This window comes from Acanthochromis polyacanthus, chromosome 9 (assembly GCF_021347895.1).
Source record: "Acanthochromis polyacanthus isolate Apoly-LR-REF ecotype Palm Island chromosome 9, KAUST_Apoly_ChrSc, whole genome shotgun sequence".
Taxonomy (NCBI): domain Eukaryota; kingdom Metazoa; phylum Chordata; class Actinopteri; family Pomacentridae; genus Acanthochromis; species Acanthochromis polyacanthus.
Window position 1 is genome coordinate 13,005,203 of NC_067121.1, and position 20,138 is coordinate 13,025,340.

General features: G+C 39.4%; 1 protein-coding gene across 1 annotated transcript in view; it reads right to left on the minus strand.

Moving 5' to 3' along the window:
* Positions 1–20,138, minus strand: part of LOC110965365 (epidermal retinol dehydrogenase 2) — a 58,470-nt gene that overhangs the window by 23,472 nt on the left and 14,860 nt on the right. The window contains exons 5-6 of the mRNA XM_022214384.2: positions 19,390–19,534; positions 998–1,123 (exon numbers count right to left, since the gene is read on the minus strand). Of these exons, the coding sequence (XP_022070076.1) occupies positions 998–1,123; positions 19,390–19,534 (271 nt within the window). The remainder of the gene's footprint in view (positions 1–997; positions 1,124–19,389; positions 19,535–20,138) is intronic.

Genomic DNA, 20,138 nt, shown 5'->3' on the forward strand with positions numbered 1-20,138 from the left:
ATTTGGTCTCCATATTCACCATTTCTCAGTCTAATTAAGCATCTATGGAACTGCAAGAAAAAAAATTAGGTCCTCCTCACAACTTTCAGAACAACAGGATTCACTGCTAACATCTGATTGCTCGATACCACAGGACACTTTCAGAGGGTTTGTGAAATCCAGGACACAACAGCCATTTCGATAGCACAAAGTGGACCTGAACAATATAAAGCAGACAGTTTTAAGGTCGTGGCAACGGTGTATACATACCTCCATTGTAATTTCAAGTCTACTGTAAAATATTACTGGTAACAGTACTGATAAGTAGTATTGTGACCTGGAATCAAGACACTAATATTTTTACTCATGCAGTTATCCGACAATGTAGAGAGATTTGTCTATTATAGTGATAATCTATATTTCACTATTTTTAACTATTTTATTTATTTGTTTTTATTTTTGGTCTTATTTGTACTATGCACCACAAGAGTTGTCTTTAATTTCATTGTACATTGTGTGTGTATATGACAATTTAAAGCATTCAATAGCATTCTATTCTATAGCATTCTAGAAAATCTGATATAAAGTAAGCATGCATAGAATTATTACTGAACAAGTAGAGTATTTGGCCATGTCTGCGAACATATCCTGTCCCATAGTTTAACTGGTTTTCATACTCTAACTTGTTGCTTGCAAATACAACGTAAAAGAAGAAGAAGGCAATTTACCAGTGTTCTTGTTCTCACTGTGTTTTTTTGAAGCTATTAGAATTTGGCACTGTAATTAGACAATAGTAGTGAGCCTGAACCCTGTCCGACATGTTGGCAGCATTGTCAAATTTATCTAAATTATGGTGTGTCACCTAGAATCAATTTATAATAATTAAAAAAAGACATTTGACTTCAAAGTCTGACACAGAATTTAGGAAAATAAAAGAGCAGAAGTATTGAACACATTTTGTATGTCAAATGATTGCATAGTATGAGGAAGAAAATTTAAAAAAAAGACGAGCACTAACTTCTTTAGAGCAGCTATGAGGTACATGCTCCTCGGCATCAGCAGGAAGACCTGGTCGGTGAGTACAGCATGGATGATCTTCTTGGCTACGTACTCTGGATTCAGGATTGGAAGCAGTGTTGGCCACCTGGTGAAGACCAAAAAATGATTAAGAAAAAAAAGTACTGCTAACAACACTGAAACACTAACAAGGTTTATTACGGTTCCTTGTTCCCCTTCAACTGTGACCTGTGACTTGGTAAAGCTTTTTAATTGAAAAATAAATAACATTTTAAATGTCTGCAATAATACAGCAATAAATTCTTGTGGGTTGTCTAAAATCTGTTGAATGTTAGGATAATTAATCAAATACTAAACAAAAATTTAAACTTTTTGCAAAGCTATTAAGACTTGTCCAATTAATGGGAAAAGGAAAAATGTCTTTGATGAAGAGGTAATCATAGAGTGTATAGTGATAAGAAAAACTGTGCAAAAGGGGAAGAGATAATCATTGTACTTGGGCCCACTTATCAACACAGTCAGCAAACATGACTCAAGCATAGGTCAATCAGGCAATAAAAATACCTTTAAACTTCTAGACACCATACAGTGCATCAAATGCACTGATTCTTGCATTCATAATTCACAATGCTGAACAATGCCACGGTATGCGCACAATATTAGTCATTCACACAAGACAATACACCAAGTGATATATAATGCAGAATTAAGCAATATCTAAGTGTTCAAATAACTAACCAACAAATTTCTATCTAATTTTTAGACATCGACATCGGCGCTGCATCGTGCGTATAATATGTACGCATGATGCAGCGCGGACATCCGCGATCTATCATAAGTGCGGATGTCAGCGTTTACTATACAGCTGTATCTAAACGCGGACGTCCGCGCTGCATCGTGCATACATAATATATGCACGATGCAGCGCCGATGTCCATCCGTGTTCCGTGCTCCAGTCGGACGGAGATTTCTGTTTCATTGCACGTTCACTTCCGCTTTTGAGGACGTATCGTGCTCAGACGATTCGTCGACACGTCGTTAGTTGCAGCTCTAGTTGCAAGGCAAAAGTGCTAACCACGACGCCACTGTGCAGCCCCACATCCATGATTAGTTTGATGATAATTCAGATGTGACTTCAAACATTCTGTTTTTAATAAAGGCACTGGAATACAATTTTTGTTGTTAACTATTGGGGTTCTACTTTAATTTTTTTATTTTTTTTTGGGGGGGGGTTACTTTGATAATTGCTTTCCTTTCAGTAGCATTGCTTTTTTTGGGTAACTGTCAGGTACTGTTTTCTTAAATTGAGACTTGTCTTTAAGTATTAGGTTACCTGTGTTTACTATTTCAATGTCTTAGCGGAGACATTTTCTTTGTAACTATGAGTTTGGACTCCTGGTATTTTTTAACTTTGGCAACGATGCAAAAATGCAGTTCTTCCTCTGAATCACTAAAACAACTCGTCCAACAGATCTATATTACCACACCCTGCTGAGGCCTTTTCGCTTTTCTCCTTTTGGCATTGCTCGCTGATCATGCAGCTTTTACCAAGCGTCAGAGTTCACCACTTCAGATTGTAGACTGACTAACATAATTAGATTTGATAAATTTTATTACCATTCAATTTGAAATATTCCGGATAAATGGTCAATCAGATGATCTGAAAATATTTAAGTTGTGCCTTGACAAACAAATGCAATCTAATTTTAAAGTGTAGTTAACACTATTAAATTATTATAAATATTACTTCGTTGTTTGTTATACTGTATTGTTTTTGGGTTTTTGATAGTGCCAACAAAATTTCATGGCAAAAATCAGTGACAATAAATATCCTTGAATCCTTGAATTATTATTATGTATCACTAGCTGTTTATTGCTCTAGGTGTGCATTAAATTAAAAATTGTCCGAAACAGCTGGAAACTAGAGTGTGACAGCTCACCTATCTGATGTGAAGACAAGTAGGACTACACAGTGTGACTTGCTGTTGGATCCTGGCCGGGCCTGATTCGCTCTCCATGCTCAAGGATAATTTATAATCTTGAGAATTGAATGAAATTACCAACTCTGCTGTTCAATTTGAGCATATGGACATAATGTTCTCTTTTTATATGGATACTACTGCTGTCTGATGCTGTATGCATTTTAAAAACTCTGAAATTTCAGAAAGCAACAAATTTCTGCTCTTGCAATTGTCTTGTGAAGGAAACAAAATAAATTGGATTGCATTCATTAATGGCATCAATCACTTTAAATGTTTTTAACCTGTCTGTTTTTTTAAATCACAGTAAAGTATTTTTATGGGGATATTATTTTGTGGCCCAACAGATTTGCAATCGTAAAGCCAAACGAATAAGGAAAGGTGTGTTGCGATTTGGGTATATCAGTTATGTATTAAGCACTTCCTGTGGTATTTAATGTTGATGGTGAAAAACAGAAAAATTCTTTCCTAGATCACTTTACTAAACTCAACGTACCCTCACTTGTGCATGGCCGGTATATGATGGTTCAATTCAGATTTGTGCCATATTGGACACAACACAGAAATGTTATTATGCCCAAGCTAGAAAGGCTGCCAGCATGACTTTTACAGAAACCTGACCAGACTACCCATTCAGACTTGAAACCAGCATGTTATTGCCGTCAGATTAACAGATTGGGGTGCATGTCTTAAAGGGGCTTTATTGTGAGATGGAGTTACGAGTATCTTTGCTGATTGAGTGTCACGGGTCCATAAAACAAATTTTCCCAACAACATTAAAACTAAAGTCATGAAGTGTATTGGCAATGCTCTGCTCTGTGTAAAATTACATTTGAGAAGTAGTATTAAATACTGCTTTTTTGTAAGTCTCTTGACTTTCATGTTTCATTGAATGTCATACATAAAGGTCTAACATACAATCAGGAGTCTGACATTTAGCCACAGTCATGACCAAGACCCATAAAGTATGTAATTTTTCACCACTTCTGATACATTTGTCAAGTTCAGAGATTTTCAAGCACTACTAGCCTATTTCTGTTTCTTGGCGAATGTTGTGTTGCAACTGCAACAGTGTTTAATGAAAAATTAGATGCCTCTCTATTTAGCAAAATCAACATCATACAACTCAGCCGACCAAATTTTAGTAGGGTTTGGTTAATCTGCCATGAGTAGTTTTTAAAAGTATAGCACCTATAACTTTCTGCTGCATGCTAGGTGCGCTATGACTGTAATCCAATAGTGGTGTGTTTAGCATCTCTTCAGAACAGGACTCTTGTCAAAGAAATGTAATCTAGAAAATTTGACAAATGTAGCATTGACTCAACTATTTCTTTTTTCATGATGAAACATTAAAATTCACTGCCTTACAGTCAATAAAAATTCATAAGCTTCACAATATTAAAGACATTAGGGTATTTTCATCTAAATTTGAGGTTGATCTGTTTAACCTGCCAGGCAGAGAAAACTACAGCAGCTGTACAGAGCTGTACAGATGTGACAACTGAAAGTGAGAACTGAAAGTGCCAGGCCGGATTTATGGTGATGGCATAAAGCATGTGGTCAGCTGGCTTCAGGGGCTGCTGGATGAATGATGGCAGGGTAGGGAAATAAAATGGACACAGGTCTCCAAACACCTTTAAAACTTGACCCCAGGACATCTGCCAGTGTACCACAATGGCCCTGCAACAGTGTACGTATTTACGGTCCAATGAAGAAAACAAAAATGCTGTCAGTCTGATGTCGACCAGTATAAAGGTAGTACAGACTCTATGGAGTCTGTACAAAATTTTTGTTGAATAGTTAGCAGCTCATAGTCACTTTTTGTCTTTTTATCCTTCTGTGTTTAAAGCAAGTTGAAGTTTTATGTGTGCTTTTTCAGTTAAAGTAAGCAACAATTCATTAGCTCTTATTAAAGAACTTCTGAAATGAGGTTCAGTACTTTCCTTAGGCACCTGGTCACTGCAGTTTTTAGCTTTAATCAATAAAGCAACAACCAAAATATGGTAATGCAACAGGTAGTGGAGTAACAATGAAAATACATTCTAATGAACCATAAATTGCTCTACTGTAACAACAATTTTATTTCATTTTAGTAAATTATCACACAAACAGAATTTTCAGTAGTGAATTCATAACTAAGCTTTGAATATGTGTATAATGTATAAATATTTGCAAGCATTCCCAAGTATAAGATCCATAAAAGTTTAACTTGTGTCTCTCAAATAAACATCAATATCTCTTTCTATGGCCTATTTTAAACAGCTGTCACCCAAATAGCCAAAATGTTAACTGTACCAGTATTAGTATATACACATCAGATATTTAGCAACATTACCTGTACAATAAGAAACCAAGGTATAGCAGCATTAGATTTTCTTTTTAACTCTCAGTTTTTAACTAGCATCTACATTACAACAGCATAGCACAAATACTGAATATGTGAGCAAGTTTTAATGTTTGTCATTTTATCTGTTGTTTACTGTTTTTAATGTGACTATGCTGCTGTCCTCTTGGCCAGGTTTCCCTTGTAAAGGAGACCTCTGATCTCAGTGGGTCTAACCCAGTTAAATAAATGCTAAATAAAAAACAAAACAGATACATAAAAAAAAAAAAAAACAACTGAGCACAGCGGTTTTAGAAAATCAGCTATATTACAGTATGTCTTGACAGCAGCAGACTAACAAACAGATGTCAACAGTGGCTGAAACTGAAGTGGCACCTGAAAACACATTATCTCACACCCAGTCCTTATTTATTGGTTTCAAATCAATCTTGTTGATTCTATAAACTCTCTTGAACAAACATGTAAAGCTCAAGGCCCACAGTCCAGATGCAATTATATCCAGCCTGCGAGATGATCTTATAATTATTGATAACCCTTCAATTTATGGCCTCCAGTCCACTCATAGTACAAGTCCCATAATGCAGCGCAGCAGCTGTTGCACCAGTCAAGACCTGTGAGCCTCAACCCCACCTCCCTTCTCTTCGAGTGACACATCAATTAGTTGTCAGTGGGTGAATATAGAAGGTCAGAGAGTAACATTTAAGCTAACCCCAAAAGAAATGGCCAGATAAAAAGGGGTTTTCGTTGCCTGTCACGAGGTGGGAGGTGTGAGAAAAAGCTAATTTGGTGCCCTGCTATGAGACAAAGCATCAGGACAAGTACAAAAACCTGGACATACAGCAGAAACTAAAGAAGGTAGAGGAGTTGGAAAAAGTGACTGTTGTCACAACAGGCAATGTCTACAAAAACAAAGTCACAAAGTGATATTACCGTGAAAGCCAGTATAGTGGCAGAGGAGATTGTCAAATCAGCCCGGGAATTTACCGAGGGGCAGTTTTTGAAACGTTGCATGATTAACATGTGCAACGTCCAAACCAAAACAAAGCATTTTTAAATGTCAGCTTAAGCAGAAATGCTGTTGCTGATCGAGTGTGTGAGATTGCCACTGATTTAAAACAACAGTTGACAGAACATGGAAAAAACTTCGTTGCATACTCCCTTGCCGTGGATGAGAGCACCAACATGACTGACACTGCACAACTGGCACTTTTGGGCATTAAATCAATGCATGCAACAACTACAGGAAAGGACATTTTTGAAGAAGTATCTAAATGTGTGAATAACGGGAAACTACCCTGGGACAAACTTGTGGGGTTGACAACAGATGAAGCGCATGTGATGTGCGGTGAAAAACGTAGGATTGGAGGGAAGGATGCAGGACAAGATCCAGAGGGACAACTTTACAAGCCATCTGACAGCATATCACTACATCATACATCAGGAAATGCTCTGCGGCAAAGCTCTGAAAATAGAACGTCATGACCACCATAACATAAACTGTAAACTTCTTCAGAGCCAAAAGCTTAAATCCCCTCTGATTCCAGTCGTTTTTTGGAGGAAATACATTCAATTTGGTGACTTGTTCTACAGCGTCCTCCATAATTATTGACACTCCTGGTTAAGATGTGTTGAAAGTCTTAAAATAATTAAAATTTTTTTGCAGAGGGATACTCTCAACCTGAAAATTGTTGAAAAAGGTATTGTAGGAGAAGATTAGGTGCTGTTTTGTTGGCAAAAGGGGGTTGTACAAACTATTAACATCAGGGATGCTAATAATTGTGGCACACATGATTTGATGTAAAAGAATTATTTCTTAATGTTTGATTTTTTCCCCACTGAATAAATGCACTTAAATTAAAGGTTGGATTTTTCTCTTTTTTTCATTGTGGTCCTAGAAAAAAAAATGAATGTATTAGAAGCTAAAGAACACATCTTAACCAGGTGTGCCAATAATTATGGAGGGCGCTGTATCATACTGTGTTTCAAGAGCCACATTAAATGAATATCTAATACAGTAAAATTAAACCTGAAAAATTTTAGATAAACCAAACCTCTCATAACACTTGGTGCTGCTAGAATGTTTTCCATATTATCATCCCACATTGAATACTGCATGACATGTTAGTAAAAGGTGTAAATACATGCAAAATCATAGAATCACTCTACAAAAAATTAAGCGTTTAACCGACTAGTAAAATACTAAACGTTTAATTAATGAGTAGGCGGTTAAACGATTAAACGACTAGTCGCGCACATCCCTACCTTAAACAGTGGCCAAAAGTGAATCAGTCTCGTGACCACTGACCCGTAACGTCTCTGTGTACCTTTTGTACTTATTAGGGCTGTAACTAACGATTATTTTTATTTTTATTTTGTTTTATGCACTTACATTTTAGTATTGCCTTTATTTTCCAATGTAAAATATTAATAAAGAGCCTATGTCATTCAACGTACATTTTAAGAGCTTTTAACCATGTTACAATGTCCTCCAGAGTTGTATTTTTGTATGTCTAAATTAGCAGCAATCAAAACACTGATTTATCAACACTTTCATACTCATACAACCATCCAACATCACAAGAACTTAAATGAAGTTTCACCAAGGCAACATTTATACTTTAAAAACATCTTTCCTGTAAAGAAGCATTTTCTGGGCACCCATGTATTTTAAGCTATACTACAATAATATCACAAGTAAGGGCTCCAAAAGTAGTGAACTAAATTTAAGGTAGTAATTTGAGAACAAAAAGAAAATAAAAACAATTTTGCTGTTAACTGCATTTTATTTTTTCTAAAAACAAACAAACACAGATTTCACCTGAGAACGAGTTTTATAGCTCATTAACATGCTGTGAAACTGTAAACAATACTTAAAATAAAGTGCCATTTCAGGATCCTAAATGGAAGTCACATTTTTAAGAGTTTAAAAAAAATTTGAATATTTAGAGAAAACAAGTGCATTTTACAAACAATGTAAACAATAGTCTAATGAATGAATCATGAACTTTGCATTGCAGTGCAAAAATGATCGCATGTCCACATGCTCTGGGCTAAGGCCAGCTCTCTTTTTAGAGGCTATATTCCCTGCTGCAAAAAACAGCCGCTCTGCTGGTGTAGTAGTGCTTGGTATATGAAGTAGACTGAATGTAATGTCTAGGCCAGTAATATAAAATGTCACTAGAGGGAGCTACCTCCCCAGTAGAGTGCTACACATTTGGGGAATAGGGACAGAGAAGAAGGCTGCGCGGGCAATCAGTTGTTGTTGTATGTTCTCGAGAGTGGAATAAACGGCAAGAAGCCAAAGAGACACAACCCAGTGTGATCATTGCTACATGGTAGGATATCACACAATTGGCGACGAGGATTTAAATGGCGTTTCCCTGAGGACTCAAGGAGAAAATTGCTAGTGTGGCAAGCCCCAGTAAATCCAGCAGTGCGAGGAGTTACGGTTCAGAAGAGGAGAACGGAGTTTCCCCGCCGCGGTAGGCAAAGATGGCTTCTGTCATCGGATCGGTAACCCCTTTTGATAATGTGACTCAGTCTTGGGAAGAATATAGTGAAATGTTGGACTTTTTCTTCGAAGCTAATGATATTACAGAGCCAGAAAGACGGAAGGCTGTCCTCTTAAGTGGAATTGGTGCAACTACATACAGCTTGTTGAGGAATTTACTCAGTCCTGCTTTGCCGAAGGAAAAGACATATGACCAACTCACCGCGGTGCTTCAGAAGCACTTCAATCCCAAACCGAGTGAAATCGTGCAGAGGTTTAAATTTAATTCACGCATACGGAAGAGCAGTGAGTCAATAGCTGAGTATGTTGCTGAATTGAGGAAATTGGCACTGCACTGAGATTACAAAGACTCATTGTCTGAGATGTTAAGGGACAGGCTGGTGTGTGGAGTGAATGATGATCGGATGCAACGGCGGCTGTTATCCGAAACGAAGCTAACTTTTGAGAAGGCTCTGAAATTATGCCAAGCGATGGAATCAGCGTCAAAGGACGTGAAAGAAATGCAAGGGAAGCTAGCCGGGGACACAGCACTGCATGCACGTGTGCCACAGACTCAAGTTGGTGTCCACAAAGTATCTGCTGACAAAACTCAGCATAGATTCCCCAGTTGTTATCGCTGCAAAGGCCAGCACGATGCCACTGAATGCAAGTTTGCCACCGAGACGTGCCATAAGTGTGGAAAGCGAGGGCACATTAAGAAAGCATGTAGAACTAAGGCAGGCAGTTCGCAGGTGCGGAAGGCGACGTTTAGAGGGCATAAGGGTGAAAACAAGGGCCCAGGGAAAGAACAGCGGGCGAATCAACTTAGAGGGGAGGGAGAAAGTGATACAGAGGACATGAGTTTTCACACGATTTACAGCATGTCAGATGAGCTGACCAAGGTGGCACCCATCACACGCACCATGAATGTCAATGGAATGAAAGTAACATTTGAAATTGATACTGGCTGTGGGGTAACCATATTAAGCAAACAGCAATACACACAATTGTGGAAGAAAACAGACACTACCGAATTAAAGCCCTGCTCCCTAAAATTAAAAACATACACAGGAGAGAAGCTAGGAGTGCTGGGCATGACACAAGTGAGGGTGCAACACGAAAATAAAGAGAAGAACTTACCTGTAGTAGTAGTTGGGGGTGAAGGACCAAACCTACTAGGGCGAAGTTGGCTACAAGAACTGGCCATGATGGATCAGTTAGTGAACAAGGTGGAGTCACAGCCCAAGTTGCAGCTGGAGGAGATACTCGAAAAACACGCTAAGGTGTTCAAAGAAGGGTTAGGACAACTCAAAGGTGTCACAGCGAAGATTAATGTGGACAGGGAGGCTCAGCCACAATTCTGCAAGCCACAACCAGTGCCCTACGCTGTCAAGCCACTGGTTGAAAGCGAGCTACAGAGGCTGCTGGACGATAAGATCATAGAACCAGTGCAGGTTGCAGAGTGGGCGGTGCCCATAGTTCCAGTACGAAAACAGTATGGCGACCTTAGAATATGTGGGGATTACAAGCTCACTGTCAATAGAGCCTCACGAGTGGATCAGTATCCAATTCCTAAAGTGGAGGACCTTTTCGCACAGTTGAACGGGGGACAGCCCTTCACAAAATTAGACATGAGCCATGCATACCAACAGGTAGTCCTAGATGAGGAATCCAGAAAGTATGTAACCATCAACACGCACAAAGGCTTGTATACCTACACACGCTTACCGTTTGGAGTAGCTTCCAGTCCTGCTATATTCCAAAGAACTATGGAGGGCATCCAAGGTGGTATTCCAAATGTTGCCATTTATTTAGATGACATCCTTTGCACAGGCCCAACGGAACAAGAACATCTGAGGACGCTGGAGGAAGTACTTCAACGCTTGGAGAAAAGCGGTCTGAGGTTGAAAAGAAGCAAGTGTGAGTTCATGGGAAAAGAGGTGACGTTCCTAGGCCACAAGATAAGCGCCGGTGGTCTCCAACCTCTGCCAGAGAAAGTGGAAGCCATCGTGGAGGCACCTGAGCCCCAAAATGTAAGTGAGTTAAAAGCTTACCTTGGCTTGTTGAACTATTACCATAAGTTCCTCCCAAAGCTCTCCACGCTGCTGGCACCACTACATACCCTGCTAAAAAAAAGAAGCAAAATGGTCATGGGGGGCCAAGCAACAGACAGCATTTGTAGAATCCAAAGCTCTACTTCAGTCCTGTAGTGTGTTAGTACACTATGACTCAAACAAACCACTCATCTTAGTGTGTGACGCATCACCCTATGGTGTGGGAGCTGTACTATCTCATCGTATGACGGATGGCTCAGAGAGACCTATAGGTTTTGTCTCTAGAACTCTCAGCGCAGCAGAAAAAAAACTACTCCCAGTTGGACAAGGAAGGCCTTGCAGTAGTTTTCGGAGTGAAAAAGTTCCACAAATATCTGTATGGGAGACGGTTTGAGATAGTGACTGATCACAAGCCACTAATTTCACTGTTCAGTGAAATGAGAGCCATACCACAGATGACATCTTCTAGGATACAGAGATGGGCAGTCACATTAGCAGCATATGACTACACCATCGTCTACAAGGTTGGTAGGGATCATACGAATACAGACGCGCTGAGTAGGCTACCCTTGGATGGAGCAAGAGAGAGCACACCTGAGGCGGAGGAAGAGAGAGTGCTGCTGTTTGAGGACATCGGGGTGCCACTAGTGAACGCACAGCAAATAAAAAAGTGGACAGACAAAGATCCGGTACTAGCAAGAGTGAGAGAATACATCTTGCGAGGTTGGCCAAAAGTGAACAGTCCTGAGTTCATTCCGTATGCCCGACGACAGGATGAGCTCAGCACCCAGGAGCGATGTATCCTGTGGGGAGGACGCGTGGTGGTTCCACCGCCTGGTCGCAATGCCTTACTGCAACAACTACACCAAGCACACCCTGGCATCACCCGGATGAAAGGGCTGGCGAGAAATTACATGTGGTGGCCTAACATGGATGCAGAGGTGGAGGCGCTGGTGAAAGCGTGTGCGACATGCCAGGAAAACAGGAACAGTCCTCCAATGGCCCCATTACATTCCTGGGAAGTTCCTTATAAACCATGGAGGAGAATCCATATTGATTATGCTGGTCCATGGATGGGAAAAATGTTCCTGATCATAGTGGATGCGTACTCCAAGTGGATCGACGCATATTCAGTGAGTAGCTCTACATCTGCAGTTACCATCGAATGCCTGAGAAAGAGTTTCAGTCAACACGGCATACCTGAAATCGTCGTGTCAGATAATGGTACCCGTTTTACGAGTGAACAGTTCCGAGAGTTTGCTGAAAGGAATGGTATACGTCACATCACGACAGCGCCCTACCATCCTTCATCAAATGGTTTAGCAGAGAGGGCCGTGCAGACATTCAAGTCACTCATGAAGAAGATGGCAGGAGACTCGATCGAAACCAAAATGTCCCGAGTTCTGTTCAGCTATCGCATAACACCCCAATCTACAACGGCAAAGTCACCAGCTGAGTTGTTGTGTGGTAGGAAGTTTAGGTCAACTCTGAACTTAATACATCCAGGCTTCAGAAACAGAATGCATGACAAACAAGAGAAACAAAAATGCTATCATGACATGCATGCTCGAGTGAGAATACTCTGAGAGGGAGACTTGGTCTACACCCGCAACTTTGGCTCAGGACCAACCTGGGTACCTGGAGTAATAACAGAAAAGACAGGCCCTGTGTCATTCAAAATTACGTTAGGAAATGGACAAGTTGTGAGACGGCACATCGACCAAGTACGTGGCAGAAGGTCCAACCCACCGGCGATGACACCTGACACTTCACCTGAAGAGGACGTCGATGAACCACCACTTCAGGCAGCATCTGAGGCACCCATCTCCGCTGATTCTACTGGCAGTACCGCAGCAGAAGCAACCGTACAGCAGCCTGAGTCTTCACTGGCAGTCCATCCACCAACTGCGAGAAGATCTCAGCGAGCTAGGAAAGCTCCAGATTACTTGAAGGACTATACTTAGTAGTGAGTTCCCAGCCACAGGACAAGAATGCGTCCTGGAATCTCACTGGGATGCGGTAGTCCATCCAAATCCCTAGTTAGAAATGTTATGTGTGTTGTTGTGAATATATATATATGAAAGAGTGAAGTATATGCATAGCACACAAGTTAGTTAGTTAAGGGTTAAAAAGGGGTTCCAGGAGGTTGAGTGTGCTTGTCTTGGTGAGTAAAGGTAGTTTTGTCTAGAGGGGAGGGATGAAGGAGACTGAATGTAATGTCTAGGCCAGTAATATAAAATGTCACTAGAGGGAGCTACCTCCCCAGCAGAGTGCTACACATTTGGGGAATAGGAACAAAGAAGAAGGCTGCGCGGGCAGTCAGTTGTTGTTGTATGTTCTCGAGAGTGGAATAAACGGCAAGAAGCCAAAGAGACACAACCCAGTGTGATCATTGCTACATGGTAGGATATCACAGTATACAGATGTAGAACTTTGCTAACCTTGACAAAAAGGGGTATTTCATCTCATTTGACTTCCACCACTGTAACGGATTTTCCATCCATTCTCTATACACCGTTTTATCCTCACTAGGGTCGCGGGGGGTGCGGTGCTGGAGCCTACCTCACGCTGAGTGAACATCACGTGACCTAAAGCAAGGCAACCTACTGGTTGTTTGCTTCTTCTCCTGCAGTTCTGGTAGCGTAAAACCTACACTGGCTCATTACTGCCACACCTGGTCACCGTGATTACAGGCTGGCTTAAAATATGCACGAAACATGCCGCTTACGGTAAAAATAGACTTATTAACCAACTAATTGATGACCAAAATAGTGGACAACTATTTTAATAATCGATTTTAATCGATTAAATCGATTAGTTGTTTCAGCTCTAGTACCTATGTTTCACTGTTATATTTTTCTTCTGTTATTTATTTATCTCCCTAGAGACTGCAGATGTAAATTAGCATTGTTGCTATAATCCAGCATATTTACATCTATTGCTGTCTAAATAGACGTTCATTAATGTACACTGTCCTTATCAAATAAAGAAATAAATAAGAAATAAAATACAAAGGTGTGTTGGTTAAGTTGTGAGCAACAGATTTTTCGAGCAGCATGAGGAAATTGTCAGGTCATGGGAAGTAAAGAGAAAGACCCAACTAGGCATCTCACTGTGCTAAATCTTCAGCTCCAGGGTCAGGACTGTGTGATCATTTACACTGGTATGTTACCAAGTTGTCTTTTTTTTTTTGTCTTTTTTTCTTTCCTTTTTTACTCTTTATTCTTATATTGCTTGCTCGAGATTTGTATATATATTTATCCCTATATTACATCATTGTTGCACTGAGTGCTCTACATGTTTTTTTATTTGCCCACCTGGGGACAAAAAGTTTTCTGAATCTGAATCATGAACACGTATGATGCAATGCAGGTTTTTCAACCAAGCTATGCTTATGGGAGACTCAGATGCTAAATAATAATAATAATAATAATTCCCAAATAATGTCAAACCAAGTCACCGCCACGGTGTTCCCTACTGCGCATTTTGCAGATAAATTCAGCACACTTCACATTGAGTTCACACAGCGCTTTGCTGAATTTGCAGTGCAAAAATGTAATTTTGAACTGCTCGGCAATCCACTTGCCATTAACGAGCAAAAAGTACCTGAAAACATCCAAATGAAGCTGATAGAACTTCAGTGTCATGGTACACGAAAGTCAAAGTACGACTCTTTAGGGCCCGCACACTTTGCCTGCCTCAGCCCCAAAACGATGCCCCAACTCCATCTACAAGCTGCTCCAAAGCTCTGGATGTTTGTTAGCACATATCTGTGTAAGCAATTGTTTTCAGTGATGAAGATTAACCAAGCATCACACAGAAGTTGTCTAAGTGATGCACACCTTCATTCCTTCCTTCTCCATAGCGCAGAACCCGACCTCAAACATACAGTGCCTATCATAAGTATTCACCCCCTTTGATGTTTTACCCTTTCATTGCTTTCATAAATCAATCATGGTCAATAAAATTTAGCTATTTTAGCAAAAAAAAGTATTGGAAAAAACTCTTTAATGTCTCTTTAATGTTTTTTTTGTCTGCATTTATTCTCATTGTTTAACTCCACGGAAGGGGTGTCAACACTTTATGAGATTAATGCATATTTTAGTCTTGCAGCCAAATATTTTACTATTTAGTGCATGTGTGTGACCATCACCAGCCCTCCCTGAAAGCTAAGCTGACACTCTTTATTACAATTCCCTGTTAAGAGCCAGGGAGGGCAGTGCTACACCTCAGTGGTGACGTGAGGGGAAACAAAGGGTGGACAGGACGGACAGGGACAGGGACTAGCAAGCGGTGCTATTACATGTGAAGAATATCAGGTGCTGTGTTATTCCCGACTATTAATTACCCATCAATAAGACAAACAAACAAACACATACACAATAAAACAGAAAACCAAACAAACAAAAAATAAATAAATGAATAAATAACCAGACAGTACTGAACACCATAGTTGTGGGTGTCATGTCAGTATAGAGTGGAATAGGCCAGAAGAAGATACTAGAGAAAAGGAGAGTGGGTTTAGTGTGAGATTAGACTCTGGAGAGAGTCTCAGCACATTCTGGCAGGTCCCATCACTGCTCAACAGCGGAACTCGACAGAAGCTGGTGGGACCTGAACAAATATGCACATGCAAGTGTGAAAGACCCCGAAGCCCAGAACAGCCTTCATAGCAATGCAGGGCCAAGTCGACAGGGTGCCCCCCTAAAGCCAAGAAGGGAAAACAATTATGGAAAAGACTACTGAAAAATGAGAAAAAAGGAAGAAAGAAAGAGCTGGAGACATCAATTTTATTAAACAGTACGATTCACTGACATTTGTTAAAAAAAAAGTTACCAAAAATTGGAGGAAGACTGAATTAAGACATGAAAAAAATATGGACATAACTTTGGCAGTTTATTTAATCACCACAAGCTAAGTTGAGATAATAGCCAGTCATTTCAAGCTATCAGAGCAATCGAAAGCATCATTGACTTGAAGTCAAGAATCATCACTACAGTTAGCGACATCAGTGACATTATTGCTAAAAGCTAAGAAATTGGTGGCCTAATGCCTATAGGTCTCTACAGAAATATTGCTACATGTTACCAGGATCTTCCCTACCAATATGGGTGCAGTGCCTACAGATTTTTGAGTAATGCCTAAGCTGAAAGAAAATATTAAGCCTTCACTACTGCTCTGAAAGAGAAATGATTGCAATGAATATAAATGATTGTAGACTCATATTGTCTAACTACACAACTGAATGTTCAGGTATTCTTTTCGAATGGATAAACAGATTAGAAATATGTAATCTTCCACAATGCATTTTCAGTCTTTTGACGGCTAGACTTTTAGAGTTTGTAAGCCTTGAAAGTGTTGGTTAATGTGGTTTAAATTGCACGACTTGCTGAAGGCTTCTGGTAAGCTATATGCTGGCCCAGAGGAAATATTTTCATAAGTGAGTGCAAGTTCATAACAAGCTGTGAGAGTAAATAAAAATAATAATAACAATACTACTGGATCAGGACTGCTATTGCTGTAAAGATCATTTATTAGAATAATGTAAGAATGTGTAGCTTTTTTTTTTTTTTTAGTAAAAAGACAAAAAGATTTGTTAAAATAATGATGATTTCAACAAAATATTATGATTTTAAGCTTTGATTTGGTTACGTTTTCTATACAATGTCTGCCTCTAAAAAAAATTGTGTCATTTTGTTTTGTGTTTTTTTTAGAAAAAGAAAAAAAACACCTTTCAAACTCACAGGTAGGTTTTGGGGTTCCAGGGTTAACGTTGCTGGAGGAAACAAGGAAGAATATGTGTATGATCTTGTCAAAATCAAGTATAAGCAGAGCAAATTTGGTTGGAAGGGTGTAGTCTTTTTTTTTTTTAGAATTTTTCAATTATTTTTAAAACACATGATTAGAAAAATTACTCATATTATTCGGCTTACTGGAGACAATGCGGTCTCATGAATCTGATCATCATATTCAGACTGTAAAATAATTCAAATTTTTGGCAGAACTTATATAAATTATAAAAGGCTTCTGTGTCATGGCAAAATTCAATTTTGGTAGCTAAAAAGTGAATAGATTTCAGTCAAATTAGGTTAAATGGACACAGCATGTTAGTGTCACTGAATCTGGTTATTTAGGGATTAAATAACAGATCAGTTACTTTCCCCATCACTGTCTTCTAAAGGAAATCCAAGTACTGATGAAGCCTCTTGGATAAGAGGTGAAATATCTTCAAGAGTCAAAAAGTCCTGTTGCTTTTAATTAAAGCTCTTAGGATTACCATGACCTGGATAACTGAGAATCTACAGAGAGAAATTATTGACTGATCTTTGTCCTATGCATTGTCTTAATTGCAACATGGCCCCTACATCTCCTCAACTGTATAATTAGTTTGTCTATATGTGTATTTGGTTTTGCACTTTTCTTTTTGTTATTTTAGTTTGTGTTTATATCTTTGTAAAAATATGAGTCATGATGACAAAGTTGTATGATGTTAAAAACTAAAGGACTTTTGAAATACTTGAATAAAATCAAAAGAGCAACACATGCTGTTAGGACATATTAAATGCTGTACTCTTAAGCTTGTTGAAATTGCACATGACTTGCTTGTAATTTAAAGTATCAGTTTCTGTCATGTATGAAAGATATGGAAAGGCAATGATCCAGGTGACAACAAGGTTCAAGACAGTGGTTATCAAAGCTCGTCGGTGTAAAGACTAGTGAGGTCAGCTAACCCAAGCAGAGCAAAATGAAATTTAACATGCATCATGATACAATTTCCTGGATCTAAGGTTTAAGTGTACACACGTGGACAAAATTGTTGGTACCCCTCAGTTAAAGAAGGAAAAACCCACAATTCTCACTGAAATCACTTGAAACTCACAAAAGTAACAATAAATAAAAATTTATTGAAAATTAAATAATCAAAAACAGCCATTACTTTTGAATTGTTGATTAACATAATTATTTAAAAAAAAAAAACTAATGAAACAGGCCTGGACAAAAATGATGGTACCTCTATAAAAGATTGAAAACTATTTGACCAGAGTGACATGATTAACTCAGGTGTGTCATTTAATTGACATCACAGGTGTTTCCAAACTCATAATCAGTCAGTCTGCCTATTTAAAGGGAGACAAGTAGTCACCCTGCTGTTTGGTGAAAAGGTGTGTACCACACTGAACATGGACAACAGAAAGCGAAGGAGAGAATTGTCCCAGGACATCCGAAAAAAAATTATAGACAAACATCTTAAAGGTAAAGGCTATAAGACCATCTCTAAACAGCTTGAAGTTCCTGTGACAACAGTGGCTCATATTATTCAGAAGTTCAAGACCCACGGGACAGTAGCCAACCTCCCTGGACGTGGCCGCAAGAGGAAAATTGATGACAAATTGAAGAGACGGATCCTTCGAATTGTATCCAAAGAGCCCAGAGCAACCTCCAAAGAAATTAAAGGTGAACTCCAAGGCCAAGGTACATCAGTGTCAGATCGCACCATTCGTCGTTGTTTGAGCCAAAGTGGACTTCATGGGAGACGACCAAGGAGGACACCACTGCTGAAAAAAACTCATAAAAAAGCCAGACTGGAATTTGCAAAAATGCATGTTGACAAGCCACAAAGCTTCTGGGAGAATGTCCTTTGGACAGATGAGACCAAACTGGAGCTTTTTGGTAAGGCACATCAACTCTATGTTCATAGACTCAAAAACCAAGCATACGAAGAAAAGAACACTGTCCCTACGGTGAAACATGGAGGAGGCTCAGTAATGTTTTGGGGCTGCTTTGCTGCATCTGGCACAGGGTGTCTTGAAAGTGTGCAAGGTACGATGAAATCTGAAGACTATCAAGGCATTCTGGAGAGAAATGTGCTGCCTCGTGTCAGAAAGCTTGGTCTCAGTCGCAGGTCATGGGTCTTCCAACAGGACAACGATCCAAAACACACAGCCAAAAACACCCAAGAATGGCTGAGAGAAAAGCGTTGGACTATTCTAAAGTGGCCTTCTATGAACCCAGATCTGAATCCCATTGAACATATGTGGAAGGAGCTGAAACATGCCGTTTGGAGAAGACACCCATCAAACCTGAGACAACTGGAGCTGTTTGCTCATGAGGAGTGGGCCAAAATACCTGTTGACAGCTGCAGAACGCTCAATGACAAATACAGAAATCGTTTAATTGCAGTGATTGCCTCAAAAGGTTGTGCAACAAAATATTAAGTTATGGGTACCATCATTTTTGTCCAGCCCTATTTCATTAGTTTGTTTTTTTAAATAATTATGTTAATCAACAATTCAAAAGTGATGGCTGATTTTGATTATTTAATTTTCAATAAATTTTTATTTATTGTTACTTTTGTGAGTTTCAAGTGATTTCAGTGAGAATTGTGGGTTTTTCCTTCTTTAACTGAGGGGTACCAACAATTTTGTCCACGTGTGTATATGTCTTTGAATGGCCATTCTCATTTCAGTTATTACCAGTTACCTAAATTGAATAAAAATACACACAGTTGAAATTAAAGCAACCTACTTGGTTTGACAGCCATCAAACATTCCAGTGTTGATGAAATAGGGGCACACGATGGTGGTCTTCACTCCATCTTTCCCAGTTGCCAGCAGCTCCAGACCCACTGACTCTGCAAAACCTACGGCTGCAAATTTACTGGCACAATAGTCTGCAGGGAGAGAAGTTGTAGATGTATTACAATGACTTGTGAACAGGAGATTGTTACGATTTATGGTGGCCGTGTGGTTTGTGGTGTGGTATGTGTGAAAATAGTTGCATAAAATTGATCCCAGCTGGCTGAGGAGCATGCTCCAGACCCCACCTCACTGACATCAGATGTGCTGTCCAGCTTTCATCCTTCTCCCCACCCACTGAACTCAGGCTTTCTTTGTGTTAGTCGGGTCGACAATAATTAAACCCTCAGTCAGAGATACTGGGTATTACGAAGTTAGTTATCAACTTTCTTTGTCAACTCAGGTTTTCTGCTTATAACTCACACAAAAATGGGCATTTAACACGTCATGTGACTCTCCTTTTGCACAAAATGAAAATTGTGTGCATCTGCTTCAGTCAGCAGGTTGTTATGGTTATGGTGGTAAAAAGTATGACTAGTGCAAATGATGCAAGACAGGAATTCTGGAAGAATATATTTATTTTACCAATCAATGCAGCTGCTTATTTCTAACTGACAGTTAAATATTAAAGCTGTTAAACTTTGTCCTTTATATATTCAGACATTATATTGTCATAAAGTGCATTTAGGTCTGACACAG